General features: G+C 44.9%; 1 protein-coding gene across 1 annotated transcript in view; it reads right to left on the bottom strand.

The window, feature by feature from the left end:
• The window catches only part of LOC139317337 (serine/threonine-protein kinase BRSK2-like), a 212,581-nt gene that overhangs the window by 122,714 nt on the left and 74,641 nt on the right, over positions 1–15,226 (bottom strand). The window contains exon 3 of the mRNA XM_070944349.1: positions 7,926–8,011. Coding sequence (XP_070800450.1) covers positions 7,926–8,011 — 86 coding nt within the window. The remainder of the gene's footprint in view (positions 1–7,925; positions 8,012–15,226) is intronic.

The raw sequence follows: 15,226 nt of genomic DNA, 5'->3' as shown, positions 1-15,226 counted from the left end.
CTTGTGGTGGGGGTGAGGTAAGTAGTACACACAAAATTGCCCTTAGCACCACCTTTGCCCCCACCAGGCCCCCTTCTCTGCCCCCTGCCCCTTCCTTGATTGGAACCACGCTTAGATCCTTGCTGGTAATGGGGGCAGTCCTTCTTCAGATGCTCTTCAGAGCCACAGATGAAACACTTGGGTAGAGCGTTAACCTGCTCTGAACTCTGGTGCCTCCTATTGATGCGCTGAGTTGTGGCCCTGGTGTATTCTCCTGCATCTTTACGCCTCCTGTCTTCCTCATTGAGCCTCCCTGTGAGGTAGGACAGAGTCATGGCTTCCTTCCTGGTTTCCTCTAGTGAGACAATAAAATTGCCCCAACTTTTGTCCAGGGATGCCAGTATAACAGCAATCATGTTGGCCTCAGTCACGGGGTAGTCCCTGAGCACCAGTTCTGCCCTGAGTGCCTTCAACTTTCCCAGGTGCTCAGCCATGCTAGCCCCAAATTTCAGCTTGGTGTTATAGAACTCCGATGTAAGCCTTGTGGTGGAGCCCAAGCTATCACTATTAAATAGGCTATATAACAACCCCCAAATCTCGCCAGCTGTGAGCCCATCTGGAATGCTGGGGTACAATTTAGCATCCAGTGAGCTCAGTAGAGTGGTATAGGCTTTCCTGTGGTACCACTCTTCTTGAGGCCCCCAAAGGAAAGGTGGGGGGTCTAAAACCATTTCTAGGGTCCCTTCTTTTAAGAGACATACCTGTATCTCTTTATTCCATATGTTGAAGTTTTCACCCCCCAGATGGTTTCTCAAAGTTATTCGGGAGTGCAGAGGTAGACGAGTAAATAGGAGTAGGAAATACAGTTGTATTTTGCTGTCCATTGTACCTCTGCTTGGCTTCCATTGAAGTGAATGGGAGAGGGAACTCTCTGCTGGTAAGTGTTGGTTGTGGCTTCCAGGGCCGTGACCAGGGCTTGGATTGCGGCCCTGATGCCCACTGCAGCAGGTGCGGCTGGGCAGACTTCGAGGCTTGCCTGTGGCGGGGGGCGAGCAGTTTACGTGCTGCTTTGGCTGGCTGCCATCGGTTGCTGGGCCTCGTGGCCTAGCTGAGGCCCACCAAGCCTTGCTGGAGTAGGTAGCCTGGGGGCCGCCATGTTGCTTCCGGTTGGCCCCGGAAGCTGCAGGTCATGATTTGGCGGGAATTTTCCCGCCAAAAGCTCCGGGTCCCCGGGGTCCCCCAGGGTGGCCGGCGCCATGTTGGGGAGCCTCCTGGGTGCTGGGGAAGGACTTACCCGGTGTCCAGAGGCCCCCTGCGCTGGTGTCCCACATGGCTGGGCTTCTGGCGTCTCTCGGGTTGCTAGGAGCGTTCGTAGCAGCTCTCTGCATTCTTCGCCACTGAGCTGGTCTACGCTGGGGGGTGGCCTGGTCCCTGGCCAGTGTCCTGGCAGTCCTGGGTGGACTGCTGACCTTCCATGCTTTTCTCTGTGGCTTGCAATCGCAGGGAAGCATGCAAAGGGGTCCCTGGCGCTCCGCTGGGATCTTTGGGGGCATAGAGATCATCTGTACCCTCCTCTGGATCGAAGCTAGCGTGTGGGACTGGATGCAGGGCTGCCATTCTTGATTGAAGACTTCTGGTCACAATCGGGTATCTCCTGCCATCCATCTCTTGGGGATTCTTGCTGGAACCTCCAGGCATCTTGCTTCTGCTGGCTTGGAAGTGTTGCCTCAAACCATCCTCTGCTACCACTTTGTGAGGGATCTCACGAAGATTGATGGTTCATTGAGGGCGCTTCCAAGAAAAGGCAGCACGCAAGGATGCAATCAAGTTAAATCTTTATTCAGAAATAAAGTAGGTAAAATGAGTTCCCTGGCATGGAGGCATCCATGCCCATGGATCATTCCCGTAGGAAGGTAGAACAAGAGCAGAAAGAGCAGCCCCTGTGCAGGGGTTCTTATAGGGGCCCCTGGCCCCTCCCTTACCAATGTGTGAGGGGGCCGGAGGGCCATTAACTCTCCCCAATGGGGCTGCAGGGGCCGGAGCCCCTTGACCCACCAGTGGGATCAAAGGTGCCTCTTTGCTCCCATCTGGTGGCCTTTTAAGAAACTGCCATGGCTGGCACAAAACACCTAACACAACTTGCCTCCAGAAGTTTTGAATGCTCCAACACTGGAAGTTTTTAAAAAGATATTGGATAACCATTTGTCTGAAGTGGTGTAGGGTTTCCTGCCTAGGCAGGGGGTTGGACTAGAAGACCTCCAAGGTCCTTTCCAACTCTGTTATTCTGTATTCTATATCTACTTGAGGCTAAGCAGATCCCTTAAGGCAACGGTCTCCAACCTTTCCGGCTTGGCGGACTGGCAGGGGTGTGGGGGAGAGGGGATGGTTCTGAGCGAGCAGCAGGCAAGCGCAGCTCCATTTGCGTGCGCTCGCCTACCCACTGCAGGTCCAAGTGGAGCTGCTCACATGCTCACCTGCTGCTTCCGTGGCCCAGTTCTGAACGAGCCATGGCCCGGTAGTTAGGGACCCCTGCCTTAAGGAGGAAGGAGATCCCCTGGAGTCCCATCTAGGACAACAGAACAGGAGCAAGAGAGAGGTGATCTCCAGGCTGCAACTCATTGGGAAAGACGTGTGTAGAGGGTCCTTGAAATTAACACACGTTTGCTTCATCCCCCCCTCCCCAAAAATTGACTACATAGTGAGAAGCTCAGAGAACTACATAATTAAGTCTTCTGTCTTGGGTACCCAGATAATTTTGTTTGACTTGACTATTTTATATGAAATGTTCGGTATCAGCAGAATCTGTGGACCTTTCCAAGGTTCAAAAGTAAAAATAGACAGACCACTCCCTTAAAATACTATCAGTTTTAAAAAAAGTATTTTTGGAAAAGTATTTCCAGCTTTCATTTTAAGTCATGTCGCTTATTTTTGCCTAATCTGACTGGTGGGTGCACTGGCTGGAGATAATAAGAGGTGCAGTTTAACATAGCCAATGGTTTTCCAAGCTATGCTAGAGTCTTTTTTATATATTGTTATTAAAATAAACATTTATTTATTTTATTCATAAAAATTCAGTCAAACAACATTGAGAATGCCACATTTCAGGTTCAACTTTGATACATCTCTAACTTTCTCTATTTTTTTTTTATTATTATTATTATAACTATAATTCTTGAAAATTCTCTCTTAATCATCATCCTCACTACTTATTTACTACCCTGGAGCAGTGGTGGGTTGCCCCCGGTTTGGACCGGTTCTATAGAACCAATAGTAAAACCGGAGGGAGGCTCCGCACACCGACCCCGACATCATCAGAACGCTTCTATGCATGCGCAGAAGAGCGTACATGCGCGCAAGCAAAGCAAGCGCGTATGCGCAGCCCCGTTGCGAACCAGTAGTAAAGGTGAGTAGAACCTACCCCTGCACTGGAAGTTTAGTTGACTTTAATGGGAGTGATTTCCTTGTAGATATACTGACGTGTCAGACTTTGGAATTCAATCCCATCAACACTGCAGAATTGCAAATTAACTTTCAAATTAAACATGCTGAAAATTACAGTATTCCAATTGAGGAACAGACTGCTGTCCCAATGGAAAGCTCTTTCTTATCAAAAACAGCACATAACTGTATGTGGAAATGCCAAGGGTGAGAGTCGTCCACAGGTAATCCTTGATTTATGACCAGTCGCTTAATAAACGTTCAAAGTTACAGAGAAATCCAAAAATGGAAGTATGATCTGGTTTTGAAGTTCTGATGTTCAGCCCCCCTCCCCCTCCACAGTAAAATGGTTGCATTTTGGGAGCTTGAGAATAAGCCTACATTTACAGATGTTTGCAGCACCCTATGGTCACATGGCTGAGTTTTACGACATTTTTTCCAGAAACCAGCATTTACTTCTGGTTTCATAGTGATCTCAAAGGTGCTTTTTCAAAAAGCAACAGGAGTGTTTTTTTCCTTAAGGAAAAAGAACAAAACATTTCGTTTCTCATTCTCATTCCATTCCATCCTGCCTCCCCCCCCACACACAAAAACTGATGAAGTTTCTTGAATGAGAAACAAAATGTTTTGTTCTTCTTCCTCAAGGAAAAAATAGTCCAGCTGCCTTTTGGAAAAGAATCTTTGAGACAACTGTGACATGGATGACTGAGAATCTCCACAGACACCTCATAGTGAACAATGGGTTTGCTTAACAACTGTGTTCACTTAACAACTGTAGTGTTCGCTTAATAACTGCCAGAAAAGAGGTTGTAAAATCAGGTCCAGTCACGTGTTGACCCGCTTTATGTCCATCGTGACTTACGACTGAAATTGTGGGCTAAATTACGGACATAAGTCAAGGACTACCTGTATTTGGCTGCCCATGCAAGAAACACTTTCTAGGAAGCCAAAGCCAGACCCTTCTTCAATCAGAGCACACAGCTGCCACCCAGCCACCCATGTACAGCTAACTTTACACAATATTTATTAAACAGAAATATTTCCTATAAAAAATGTAGTCATGGTTTGAATTACCTCTGCTTGTTCTCTGTTTGGGGCAGTGGTGGGATTCAACCGGTGTAACAACTGGTTCGCTAAACGCGTGCTTCGCACACACATGCATGCTTCGCTCATGCACGTGCCAAACGCACACTCCACACGGGCGGAGTGCGTTTGAAAACAGCTCTAAAACTTACCGGTGTAACAAAAGGTTCACTGCGCATGTGCGCCAAACACACGCTCCCCGCGCAAGCAGTACATTTGAAAACTTACCTTCTACTGCAGCCCCGGTGAGTAAAACAGCTGAGGCGCGGCAATCCACTCTGCCGCGCCTACCAGCTGGACTTCAAACAAAGGAAATATAGGTCGGTATAGCGCAGGGGTGGGCGGGCAGGCCCAGCTGATCGTCAGAGAGAACTGGTTTACTCTCAGCTGATCATTGGAGCTAACGGTTAGCCCGAACCTGTACGAACCGGCTGAATCCCACCCCTGGTTTGGGGTTGTGTAACAGTTGGTGATTCAATCATGGTGAAGCAATATAAAATATTTTAAATTCTTCATCTCCCCAACCCCCCTTCTCTTTCTCTTTTTAGCTCTTGAGATCAAAGTGTTACATCTCTCTTCCATTTTCTTTGCCAAGAAAATGGTTTTTCCTTGTTTTGAATGGATTCTGACTTTGCTCCCATGGCAGTGGTGGGATTCAACCGGTTGTCATCTATTCGCTAGAACCGGTTGTTAACTTTCTAAGCAGTTCAGAGAACCGGTTGTTGGAAGAAATCTCCTTTTGTTTTTTTCTACTTTACAGAGCTAATCCTGTAAGGAAGACAGGAAGGAAACATTCTGGTGTTGTTTCTAGCCTAATCTTTATTGCCCTGCTTACAGAAACTGCCTCTCGGTTAACCCTTATTACATTGTAACAGCTAACGGTTCTTGGCAGTACGCCCAGACTTACTGTCGCCTGAGCTTCTCCGGAGGTTGTTTTTTTTTCTTTGCTGGTACTTTGCTGGGGCTTGACTTTCTTAAAGGGGAAGGGTTGTTTTAAGCTTTTTACACTGCTGCTGGGAGGAAATACTCCCTTGTTGGAGTTTTTCCAGCCAGGATGCAACGATCAGCACTTTGAAGAAATAATTGAATAACGAAGCAGAGCTGCCAGAAAGAAGCTTTTAATGACAAGGAACCAAGATGAGTGACATTCAGCAAGGCTTCTTGGCTAGCTAGAAAGATTAACATTCAAATGTGAGCTTACATACTCTGAGTTTTGGTCTAAAATTGGTTTTTGGTGAAGTTTAATCCTGTGTTTATTGATGGGATAATTTTCCCTATTCAGTTTTGTTTGGAAGGAGAAAGGTTAATCTCTGTTCCGAAAAAGAAGCAGGGTTCAGAAATCTGGCTAGTTCCTGTGTCTATTTGTTATGGTAATTGGTTTAACAAGCAACAGCTACTGTGTTTGCTCTTTTGCTACATTCTAGCGCAAATTGCTTTCTTTGAAGTTAGGCTTATCTCAAGTGTTTACACTTGAGCTTGCCTGGGGTGTGAACTCTGGCAATGAGACAGACAAGGTTTGTGTTTTAATTTTTAAAGAATTTAAACTGTTGTGATTTGTAATTATTTGTATTGTGTTTGAATTTTTTCCTGCCTCATGGTTTCTTTTTTTATCTGGGGAGGGGGTCTTCCTTCACTGCTTTAGTGGTTCCTGGCACTGTCCTTTTGGGGTGTACTTCCAAGAGGCAGGATGCCAGCTTGGCACTGATTTCTTTACTGCCTTGGGGGGGGCATGTGATCTTTCCTTAAATCTGGATGATTTCCTTAGGATATCTTGTGAGGTGAGTGAGACCAGCCGTGCTTGACAAACTTGGGAGGGCAGAGACTTGAACCTGGGTTCCCTATATAATTTGTTAATTTGTCTCTTTAGCTCGGCATTTTGTAGCCGAAATATGCCCACCCACTTTCTGGAGAGCTTAAATGACTTCTCTGCTAAAGGGTTTCACTTTATGAGCAAGAGTTGGCTGCTGATAGTTATCATTGCATTTTAACTATTTTAATTCCTCAAGGTGCTCTGGCACCCTGCCTGATTGGTAACTCTGGCTTGCAGGTATTTCTAATCTAATGATTGGTATTTAGGGCAGCTTTTTGCAAGCAAATAAGCTTTTTGTATTTTTGTACAGGTAATCCTTGATTTACAACAGTTCATTTAGTGACCATTCAAAGTTACAATGGCACTGAAAAAAGTGATTTATGACTGTTTTTCACACTTACGACCGTTGCAGCATCCCCATGGTCATGAGAGGCCGGGCGAGGAGAAGCGCCCCTCAATGTGAGTGACGTTGAGTTGGCCACGCCCACCCAGTCACATGACTACCCAGTCACGCCTACCCAGCTGGTCATTAGGGCAGAGAACCTGTTGTTAAATTATTTTAATCCCACCACTGCATGGATGCTTCACCCTTTCTTTTGAGCCCATTAAACCATTCTGTTGCAAGTGTGGAAATGATACTATTCCATGGCCAATACTGCTCTTCTTTATATGGCATAAGAACATCAAACATCAGGAAAAAGGTTTTGGGAAGGTAGAATAGTACCTGAGTAGTATCTCATGTAGGTTTGTTGCAGGCAACATTGTGGTTAAGAACATGAGAGGGGCATTGACCATGGTGATTGGGGAAGATGGGTGGTTTAATGTGTTTACACATTGTGCTAATCCAGGGCTGTTTCACCACATTAATTAGCAGCCTTTGGTAATTATTTGCAATGCATTTTAAACTCAAACTACAGTTTTCACATTGTCCGTACTATTAGTAGATTTCAGTCTCTATATATTGTATTTATGTATTTATGTATCAATTCATTATGATTATAAGTCTGGAGTTGTAATCCCTATAGCTACATGTATGATTGGAAAGAAGGCCCCACATTTCTCCTGAATGTAGAATCCTTAGCAAGCAAATCCATGAAAAGAGATTACAATATTCCAGGTTGGAATGTGGCTAATTTCTAGAAAGAACTACAGATAGTCTTTGACTTACATTCACAATTGAGCCTAAAATATCTGTTGCTGAGTAGGACAGTTGTTAAATGAGTTTTGCCCTATTTTACGAACTCTCTTGCCACAGTTGCTAAGTGAATCACTGCAGCTGTTAAGTTAGTAGCATGGTTGTTAAGTGAATCTGGCTTACTCATGGACTTTGCTTGTCAGAAGTTCGCAAAAGGTGATTACATGACCTCAGGACACTGCAACAGTCATAAATATGAGTCAGTTGCCAAGTGTCTGATTTTGATCATGTGAGCATGGGGATACTGCAATGGTCATAAGTGTGAAAAACAGTCAGAAGTCACTTTTTTCAGTGCCATTGTAACTTTGAACGGTCACTAAATGAACTTTTGTATGTCAAGGCTACCTCTATTTCACTCTGGCAGGTATGTATTCAGGACCCCATTTGCAAGTGGGAGGCAATCTGCAAATAAATACCTACAAGTATTTTTTGTTCTCGTAGACATCATGAAGTTTGAGGACATGAGGGTGTTCAATCAGCTTCAAAATGGCAATTTCCCGTTCCACCTGCAATGGAAGAAAAAAGACAGAAAGTGTTTATGGATCTATCACAATTCACCGCAGCCAACTTGCCGCAGCCAACTTGCCACAGCCAACTTATCATGGCCAACTTGCTGCGGCCAACTCACTGCGGGACAAGAGTTACACTAATATCAAAGAAATGGTGGAACAGAATCATTAAAGAAGGGATGCAAAATAGGGACAAAATGAAATGTGAATGACAAAAATAAAAATATTTTTTTATTCATTTTAAATAATTAAACAATTATTAAATTGTCCTGCCATGGCAAGTTGTCCCGTGACAACTTGGCCATGGTGAGTTCGCCGCAGCAAGTTGGCCACAGTGATTTGTGTACAAGGATAAAAGGAGTCACAGTGAGGTGGGTGGCGTATAAATTTAATAAATAAATTAATAAAATAAAATTCTGTTTGTGTCCTAGGATGCAGAGCTTGGGGCAGATGGAGACAAGAATTTTTCCCACTGGCTCATATTCACATCACTTACTCCCTACTACATTATTTTGCTGTTTTCTTCATATACCAGTTCTTTTTTTTTTCTTTCCCTGGTTTTATGATAATTCTTTGAATCATGAGTGGCTGTGTTGTCCTGCCAGGTGATGCATTCATCAAACCTGTGAAACCACAATATCCTGAAGGAATAGTTGCAGACACCTATCACAGAAGATGTCCCCTGAAGCTCATCATTGCGTCTCTCTAAGTATGACACAAACATGTTCCAGGAACTTTTTTAAAACCATGGCCTCTTACCCACAACCCACAGCTGAAGCAGCATAAAGTTTTTTTAGTTTTAAAATCATTTTTCCTCTCTTCTCCCAATATAATTAGCAGGCAATATGCTTCATGCATGCCTCACTGAGAGTACGGTCACTGATGCAGACAGGAGTAAGTCCCCAATTCCTATTGGTCACTTCAGGATGCTTCACCATGCCTCTTCCTCACTGAAAACTGCCATTCATGGACATTGTTTCCTACTTGGGCTCCAGAAGAGAACAGACTATAGGTAGTTCTCAACTTACAGCCACAATTGACCCCAACATTTCTGTTGATACATGAGACATTTGTTAAGTGAGTTTTGCCTGATTTTATGACCTTTCTTGCCACCATTATTAAGCGAATCACTGCGATTGATAAGTTAGTAACCCAGTTGCTAAATGAATCTGGCTTCCCCGTTGATTTTGCTTGTCAGAAGGTCGCAAAAGGGGATCACATGACACAACGGTCATAAATATGAACCAGTTGCCAAGCATCTGAATGTTGATTCTGTCTGGATTTGATCCCATGATCATGGGGATGCTGCAAATGTCGTAACTGTGAAAAATGGTCCTAAGTCACTTTTTTCAGTGCCATTGTAACTTTGAATGGTCACTAAATGAACTGTTGCAAGTCGAGGACTACCTGTATGTTCTCTTTGAACAATTCCTGACTGGTGCTTGACAGGACCCACTTAAAATCCTTATAAGCAGAGTTTAGCACCAGGATGGTGGCAAGGAGGAGTAATGACTTCCTTTACAAAGAGAAATGGCAGAAGTGGGACAGCAGATCTGCCAAAAAACCAAGGGAGCAAGACACAAAAGAAAGTACAGGTAATCCTGGATGTACGACCACAACTGAGCCCAAAATTTCTGTTGCTAACTGAAACATCTGTGAAGTGAATTTTGCCCCATTTTACGACCTTTCTTGCCACCATTGTTAAGTGAATCACTGCACTTGTTAAATTAGTACAAGTAGTCCTTGATTTACAACAGTTCATTTAGTGACCATTCTAAGTTACAACGGCATTGAAAAAAGTGACTTATGACCATTTTTCACACTTATGACCATTGCAGCATCCCCTTGGTCACGTGATTTACATTTGGATGCTTGACAACTGACTCACATTTATGACAGTTGCAGTGTCCCGGGGTCATGGGATCACCTTTTGCAACCTTCTGACAAAGTCAATGGGAAAACCAGATTCACTTAACAACTTTGTTACTAATTTAACAACTGCAGTGAATCTCTTAACAACTGTGGCAAGAAAAGTCATAAATGGGGAAAAACTCACTTAACAAATTTCTCATTTAACAGCATAAATTTTGGGTTCATTTGTGGTCATAAATTGAGGACTACCTGTACCATGGTTGTTAAGGGAATTTGGGTTCCCCATTGACTTCGCTTGTGAGAAGGTTGCAAAAGGAGATTACATGACCCCGGGACGCTGCAACTGTCATAAATAGGAGTCAGTTGCCAAGCATCCAAATTTTGATCACCTGACCATGGGGATGCTGCAGCAGTCATAAGTGTGAAGAATGGTCATGTCACCTTTTTCTATGCCATTGTACCTTTGAGCGGTCACTAAATGAACTATTGTAAATTGAGGACTACCTGCGCTTTTCATGATATGCTTACTGAGCAAGAATTGTTCAGGAGACCTGTCTAGATGGCTCCATTGTTGATGGGGCCATTTTTTATTCTTCTTTTAGGTGATAATTATTGCAATATTTTTTATATTTGTATTTATTATTATTTTTATTTGTAAACAAGCCAAAGTCCCGCATGTGCGAGGAGTGGTGTAGGAGATGACTAGGCAGAGCCCAAATGCAGGGTCAAATGTATCATCAGAGACCTAAGTCCACTGTCCACCCCACCCCGTGAATTCTGTTAACTCTTACCTAGCGCCAATTTGTCTTGACCGTTAGTAGATCAGATTCTTGTATATAGTTAGCATGTACCATATTTTTTGGAGTATAAGATGCTCTGGAGTATAAGACACACCTTAGTTTTTGGGGAAGAAAATAAGAAAAAAAAATTCTGCCTACCAGCATCCATCGGTATTCATCTGGCAAGCATCCTGTCAGTGTGTGAGAGAGTTGAGGGCTGTTTGGAAACTGAAACAGTATTTGCTGTATGAGCAACAAGAAAGGAGACAGCAAGGAACCTGAGCGCTTAGCTCAACTGTTCTAAAGCTGCATGCTGTGCTGATCTCTGAAACTAAAACTGAAACTGAAACTCCTCTCCTCTCCTCTGCTTGTGTTTTGCTTTTATTTACTACCATGTTGGAAAACCTGCTTTTGGTATTGTATATTTACTTCATGTGTTATATTATATATAAAGAGAAGTTATTGAATCCTGTTGAATCAGTTACTTGTGTGTGCTTTCTGGATGTGATTGCTGCTGCAAACTCTGACAGTCCTTGCAGCAAATAGTGAACAGCCAGGTCAGCTTCAGCACATTATTGCAGCCTGATTCAGTACGAGCAGCTGATTGGCAGGTGGATTGGCCTCCCGGAATACCCGCAATCAGATGTTCCAGGCTGCAGAGATTGCCACAGACCATTGCCTCCTCCGTGCCTAACATTTTTGTCTACATTCGGTATATAAGACGCACCCAAATTTTCACCCTCTTTTGGGAGGGGGGGGAGTGCGCCTTATACTCTGAAAAATATGGTAATAAACTTTTAGTGCTTTGAACGCAAATCCTGTTCCTAGTTACTTGTGCCTGACAGGCTATATAGAAATTTGAAGAATGGAATGGAATGGAATAACAGAGTTGGAAGGGACCTTGGAGGTCTTCTAGTCCAACCCCCTGCTCAGGCAGGAAAACCTGTCATCTGCACATGCGCAAAGCCTTCTGCGCATGTGCAGAGGCTTAAAATTGTCGCAAAAAAGCGACGTCATGACCTCTGCATGGGTGAGCGGAGACTCCCACAGCCGCCGCTACCGGTTCGCCCGAGCCGGATAGAACCGGCTGAATTTCACCCCTGGGTTGACCCCCCTCTTCTTTGTGGCAACCCCTGAGATATTGGAACACTGTTATCATGTCACCCCTAGCAGAGGTGGGTTGCTACAGGTTCGGACCGGTTCCGGAGAACCATTAGCGGAAATTTGATGTGGTTATCCAAACCGTTAGTGACCTTTGGCTGGCCACGCCCCCAAATCGGTCCCTGCTCGCTAACCGATGCTCACCCGCCCCGCCCAGCCACTACTTGCAGAATCTAGCCCCGTACTTCTGCTCACCGCTGCTGGCAAAGGTAAGGCCGAAGGGCCCGGGTGGGGGGGGGAGGGAGAGCTGGTGGAGGGGTGATACCAGCAGCGGGTGGTGGACCAATGCGCGCGGGGAGGGAGGGGAGCTCTTCCCGTGCGTTTCCCCCAGCTGGCCTGGCCTGCGAGGGAAGCACGCGGGAGATCCTAGCTGCAGTTTACTCGTGAGCACCATTGGCTGGGAGAGGCAGAGAGAAAGGCCAATGGTGCTCATGAGTAAACTGAGGCTCCTAAGGAGGGGGTCGAGCCGCCCCGCCCACAACATCTTCACCTGAGGGCATGGCTGGCAGCCACTTCCTGCGCCTCCAGTCCCATGCTCTTCCCGCTGCTGCTCGGCCTCCTCGATGCACGGAGGCAGGAGGCAGTGGTTTCTTTCGCTGCCTGTGATCTGCTGCCTGCCTCTAATCTGCAGTTTACTCATGAGCATGGTGCTCACGAGTAAACTGCAGATTATGGGAAGCTGGCAGATCGTTGGCTTACTCACTCTGCTGCTCGCCTGGCAGAGCGCAGACTGGCAGCTCCGGGTCGTCTCTCAGCCGTTGTGTTGTGGATTTAATAAGACCAACACAACTTTTCAGGGTTAGCCAGAGACATTGTATATTGTGCAATAGGTTCAAAGCTCTGCACATGAAGCGTTGAACAAAGACAGAAATTAGTTACAATGGTTTTTATACCCTTCTAAGACAAAGGATTCTGTTAACTCAGCAGTTTATGTGATCATATACATTTGTCATATTTAATTGACACTTCCCAATTACTAAGTTTTACATTTTTCTTTGCCAACAGTCATAATTCTTTTTGCCAATTACTGAAGCATAGATTCAAATTATCTCTTGTTGATATTAGATGTGGTCATCCTTTGATCTGTTTTAACCTTCAAACAAATATCTCTATCTCTGGCAACTGAGGGGCCCCTCTTGTGAATGTTTCTACTTCAAAGGAATTCTCTGCCTTTCATCTGGATAATTGGCTTCCCTCAAACAAGCACATTTCCTTTCTTACAATACTATGAATAAAGAGGGCCCTTCAGTGATCATTCAGCTGGACACGCATTTACCTACATTATTTGTATGCAGGGAAAAACCTTGCAAAGTAAAGAAAAACTTCTGAGTGCGAGAAGTTACTTGCCTTGCACTCCCTGCACGCAACGGCTGAGAGACGACCCGGAGCTGCCACTCTCCGGTAAAATGCGCGTCTTGCACTGGGGTGCAATTTGGGGTGGCAGGTGGGGCAGGGGATGGGGATGGGGGGGAGCTCGGCAAGCTTTGCAGCTGTGTGGCTACAAAGGTTGCTGTGCCGGCTCCCTTCTCCCTGCCGGTCAGCGCCTCCCGAAGCCGCCGGCGATGCATGCAGCCGCTGCGCTGGGACTGATAGGGGCAGCAGCAGCAGCCCTCTCCTGTCTTTCTCCAGCTGGGCGGGGAAAAAAGGAGGAGGACTTCACAAACAAAAGAGAATTCTCTCTTTTGGCACCGGAGCCAAAGCTAAAGGAAACTGGTGGGGAGAAAAAGAGGGAGGGTAGGAATAGGGGAAGGGCACTTTTTTCATTGTTTTAACTCTGTAGCAACATCTTTCCCAGCTACTGCTTTCTCTGCTCAGCAGCAGAGCTTTTTTTTTTTAAGGTTAGTCCCCTTCTTCCTGGGAGAGAGAAGAGCAGGGGCAGGGAGAGAAAAAGAAGGCGGCACGGGATGGTGGAGGGTGGGAGTCTTAGTCCCGGCCGGTTGCTGCTTCCTTGGGTCCCCTCAACTTTTCAGTCCCAGAAAGCGGCTGAAAAATGCCCTCCTCCATGCACCATTTTCTGTCCTTGCCTCCTTCCCATTTTTATTTGGTTTTCCCTCCCACCCTGAAAGGAGTTTCAAGCAAAAGGAAGTGAGCGGGGGAGGGGGGGGAGAAGGATCCGGGAGTGGGAAGGGATTGGGAAGAATGAGAACGAGGAAGGCTTCTCGGAATCCAGAGTGCACTTTTCCCCTTTTCTCTTGCTGCACTTTTCTTTCCAAAGCCCCCCCCCCCCCCCCAGTCCACTCTCTTTCCCTAAAAATGGAGCTCTTGGTCTGAAGCGGGTGGTGTGTAACGAAAGCAAGATTTAAAGGAAACAAAGTTGAGCTAGTTTGTAAGGAAAACAAGTACTGTCAAGGTTCAGTGCAAGCCATACTAGTATTCCAAACTAATGAGTCTTAATGTCTGGTTAAAATGGGTAGTACTTCCATTTAAAGAAGAAAAGCATAGCTCAGACTATTGCTATGATTTTTTCCTCCTATATTCTGTTGTTTAGGTATAAATTGTGTTAATGTAGAAATTTTACTTACAGCCTATTAAACAACGGAGCTAGCTGTCTGCCTGCAATCATATGTATCTATTAGGAGTAAATCCCACTGAAAGAGAGTAGCCTTACTGCCAAGTAAACATGCATAGGCTTTACGTAGTTGAGAGATAGGGTATTGATTAGTATCAGGTGTATTATAGAGAGAAATGAGAACTTCTGTAACAACAGATACTTTGTGCCCAGACCAGGTGTGTGTGTGAGAGAGACAGACAGATTGTTGCGTAATTTTAAGGATCAGACTCAATAAATGATTTAAGAATAAAGTATTCAAACATAACACTATTTATTTACAGTAGGCATTCTATATTCTCTGAGTAATCGTAGATAGAAGCAAGGAGGAGGTGCATACAACTCCTTTTATATTCACAAGGCGGAGTAAAGGATGGGAGTGGTTACATATGAATATATTAAGAGAGGAAGAATAAATTAACCCCTAATACCCCGAGTATATACAGTTTCCCTATTAGAGAATAAGGCATTTACTTGTGACAAGACAGACAGACAGAAAGAGAAAGAAAGAGGGAAGGAGAGAGAGATAGAAGAGAAAGAAAGAGGAAGGAAGGGAGAGAGAGAGAGAGAGGAAAAAACCTCTGTGCTATTATTTTTAATTGTCCATTATTTATCATGTGTTAATATTTTACACTGTCCCTACACCTAGAGTGATTTTACTGCCTTCCTTTTGCCCAGGGCTACCACATATTTTTCAGGGATTTACATGCATTCAATGTCTATAGTCCAGAGCATAAATATGTGCGTGTTTATTTTGTACATCAGGTTGTATAAGTCCATCTTAATATGCTATTCCTGGTATGTGATGTTTTGTATACATACAGAGAAAGAAGCACTCTTGTGATCTTTGAC

The sequence above is a fragment of the Pituophis catenifer genome, unplaced genomic scaffold (assembly GCF_029215685.1).
Source record: "Pituophis catenifer annectens isolate HBS135680 unplaced genomic scaffold, rPitCat1.0.hap2 SCAF_5, whole genome shotgun sequence".
Classification (NCBI taxonomy): domain Eukaryota; kingdom Metazoa; phylum Chordata; class Lepidosauria; order Squamata; family Colubridae; genus Pituophis; species Pituophis catenifer.
Note: the sequence above shows the minus strand (reverse complement) of the source record. Positions and strands in the feature narration are given on the sequence as shown.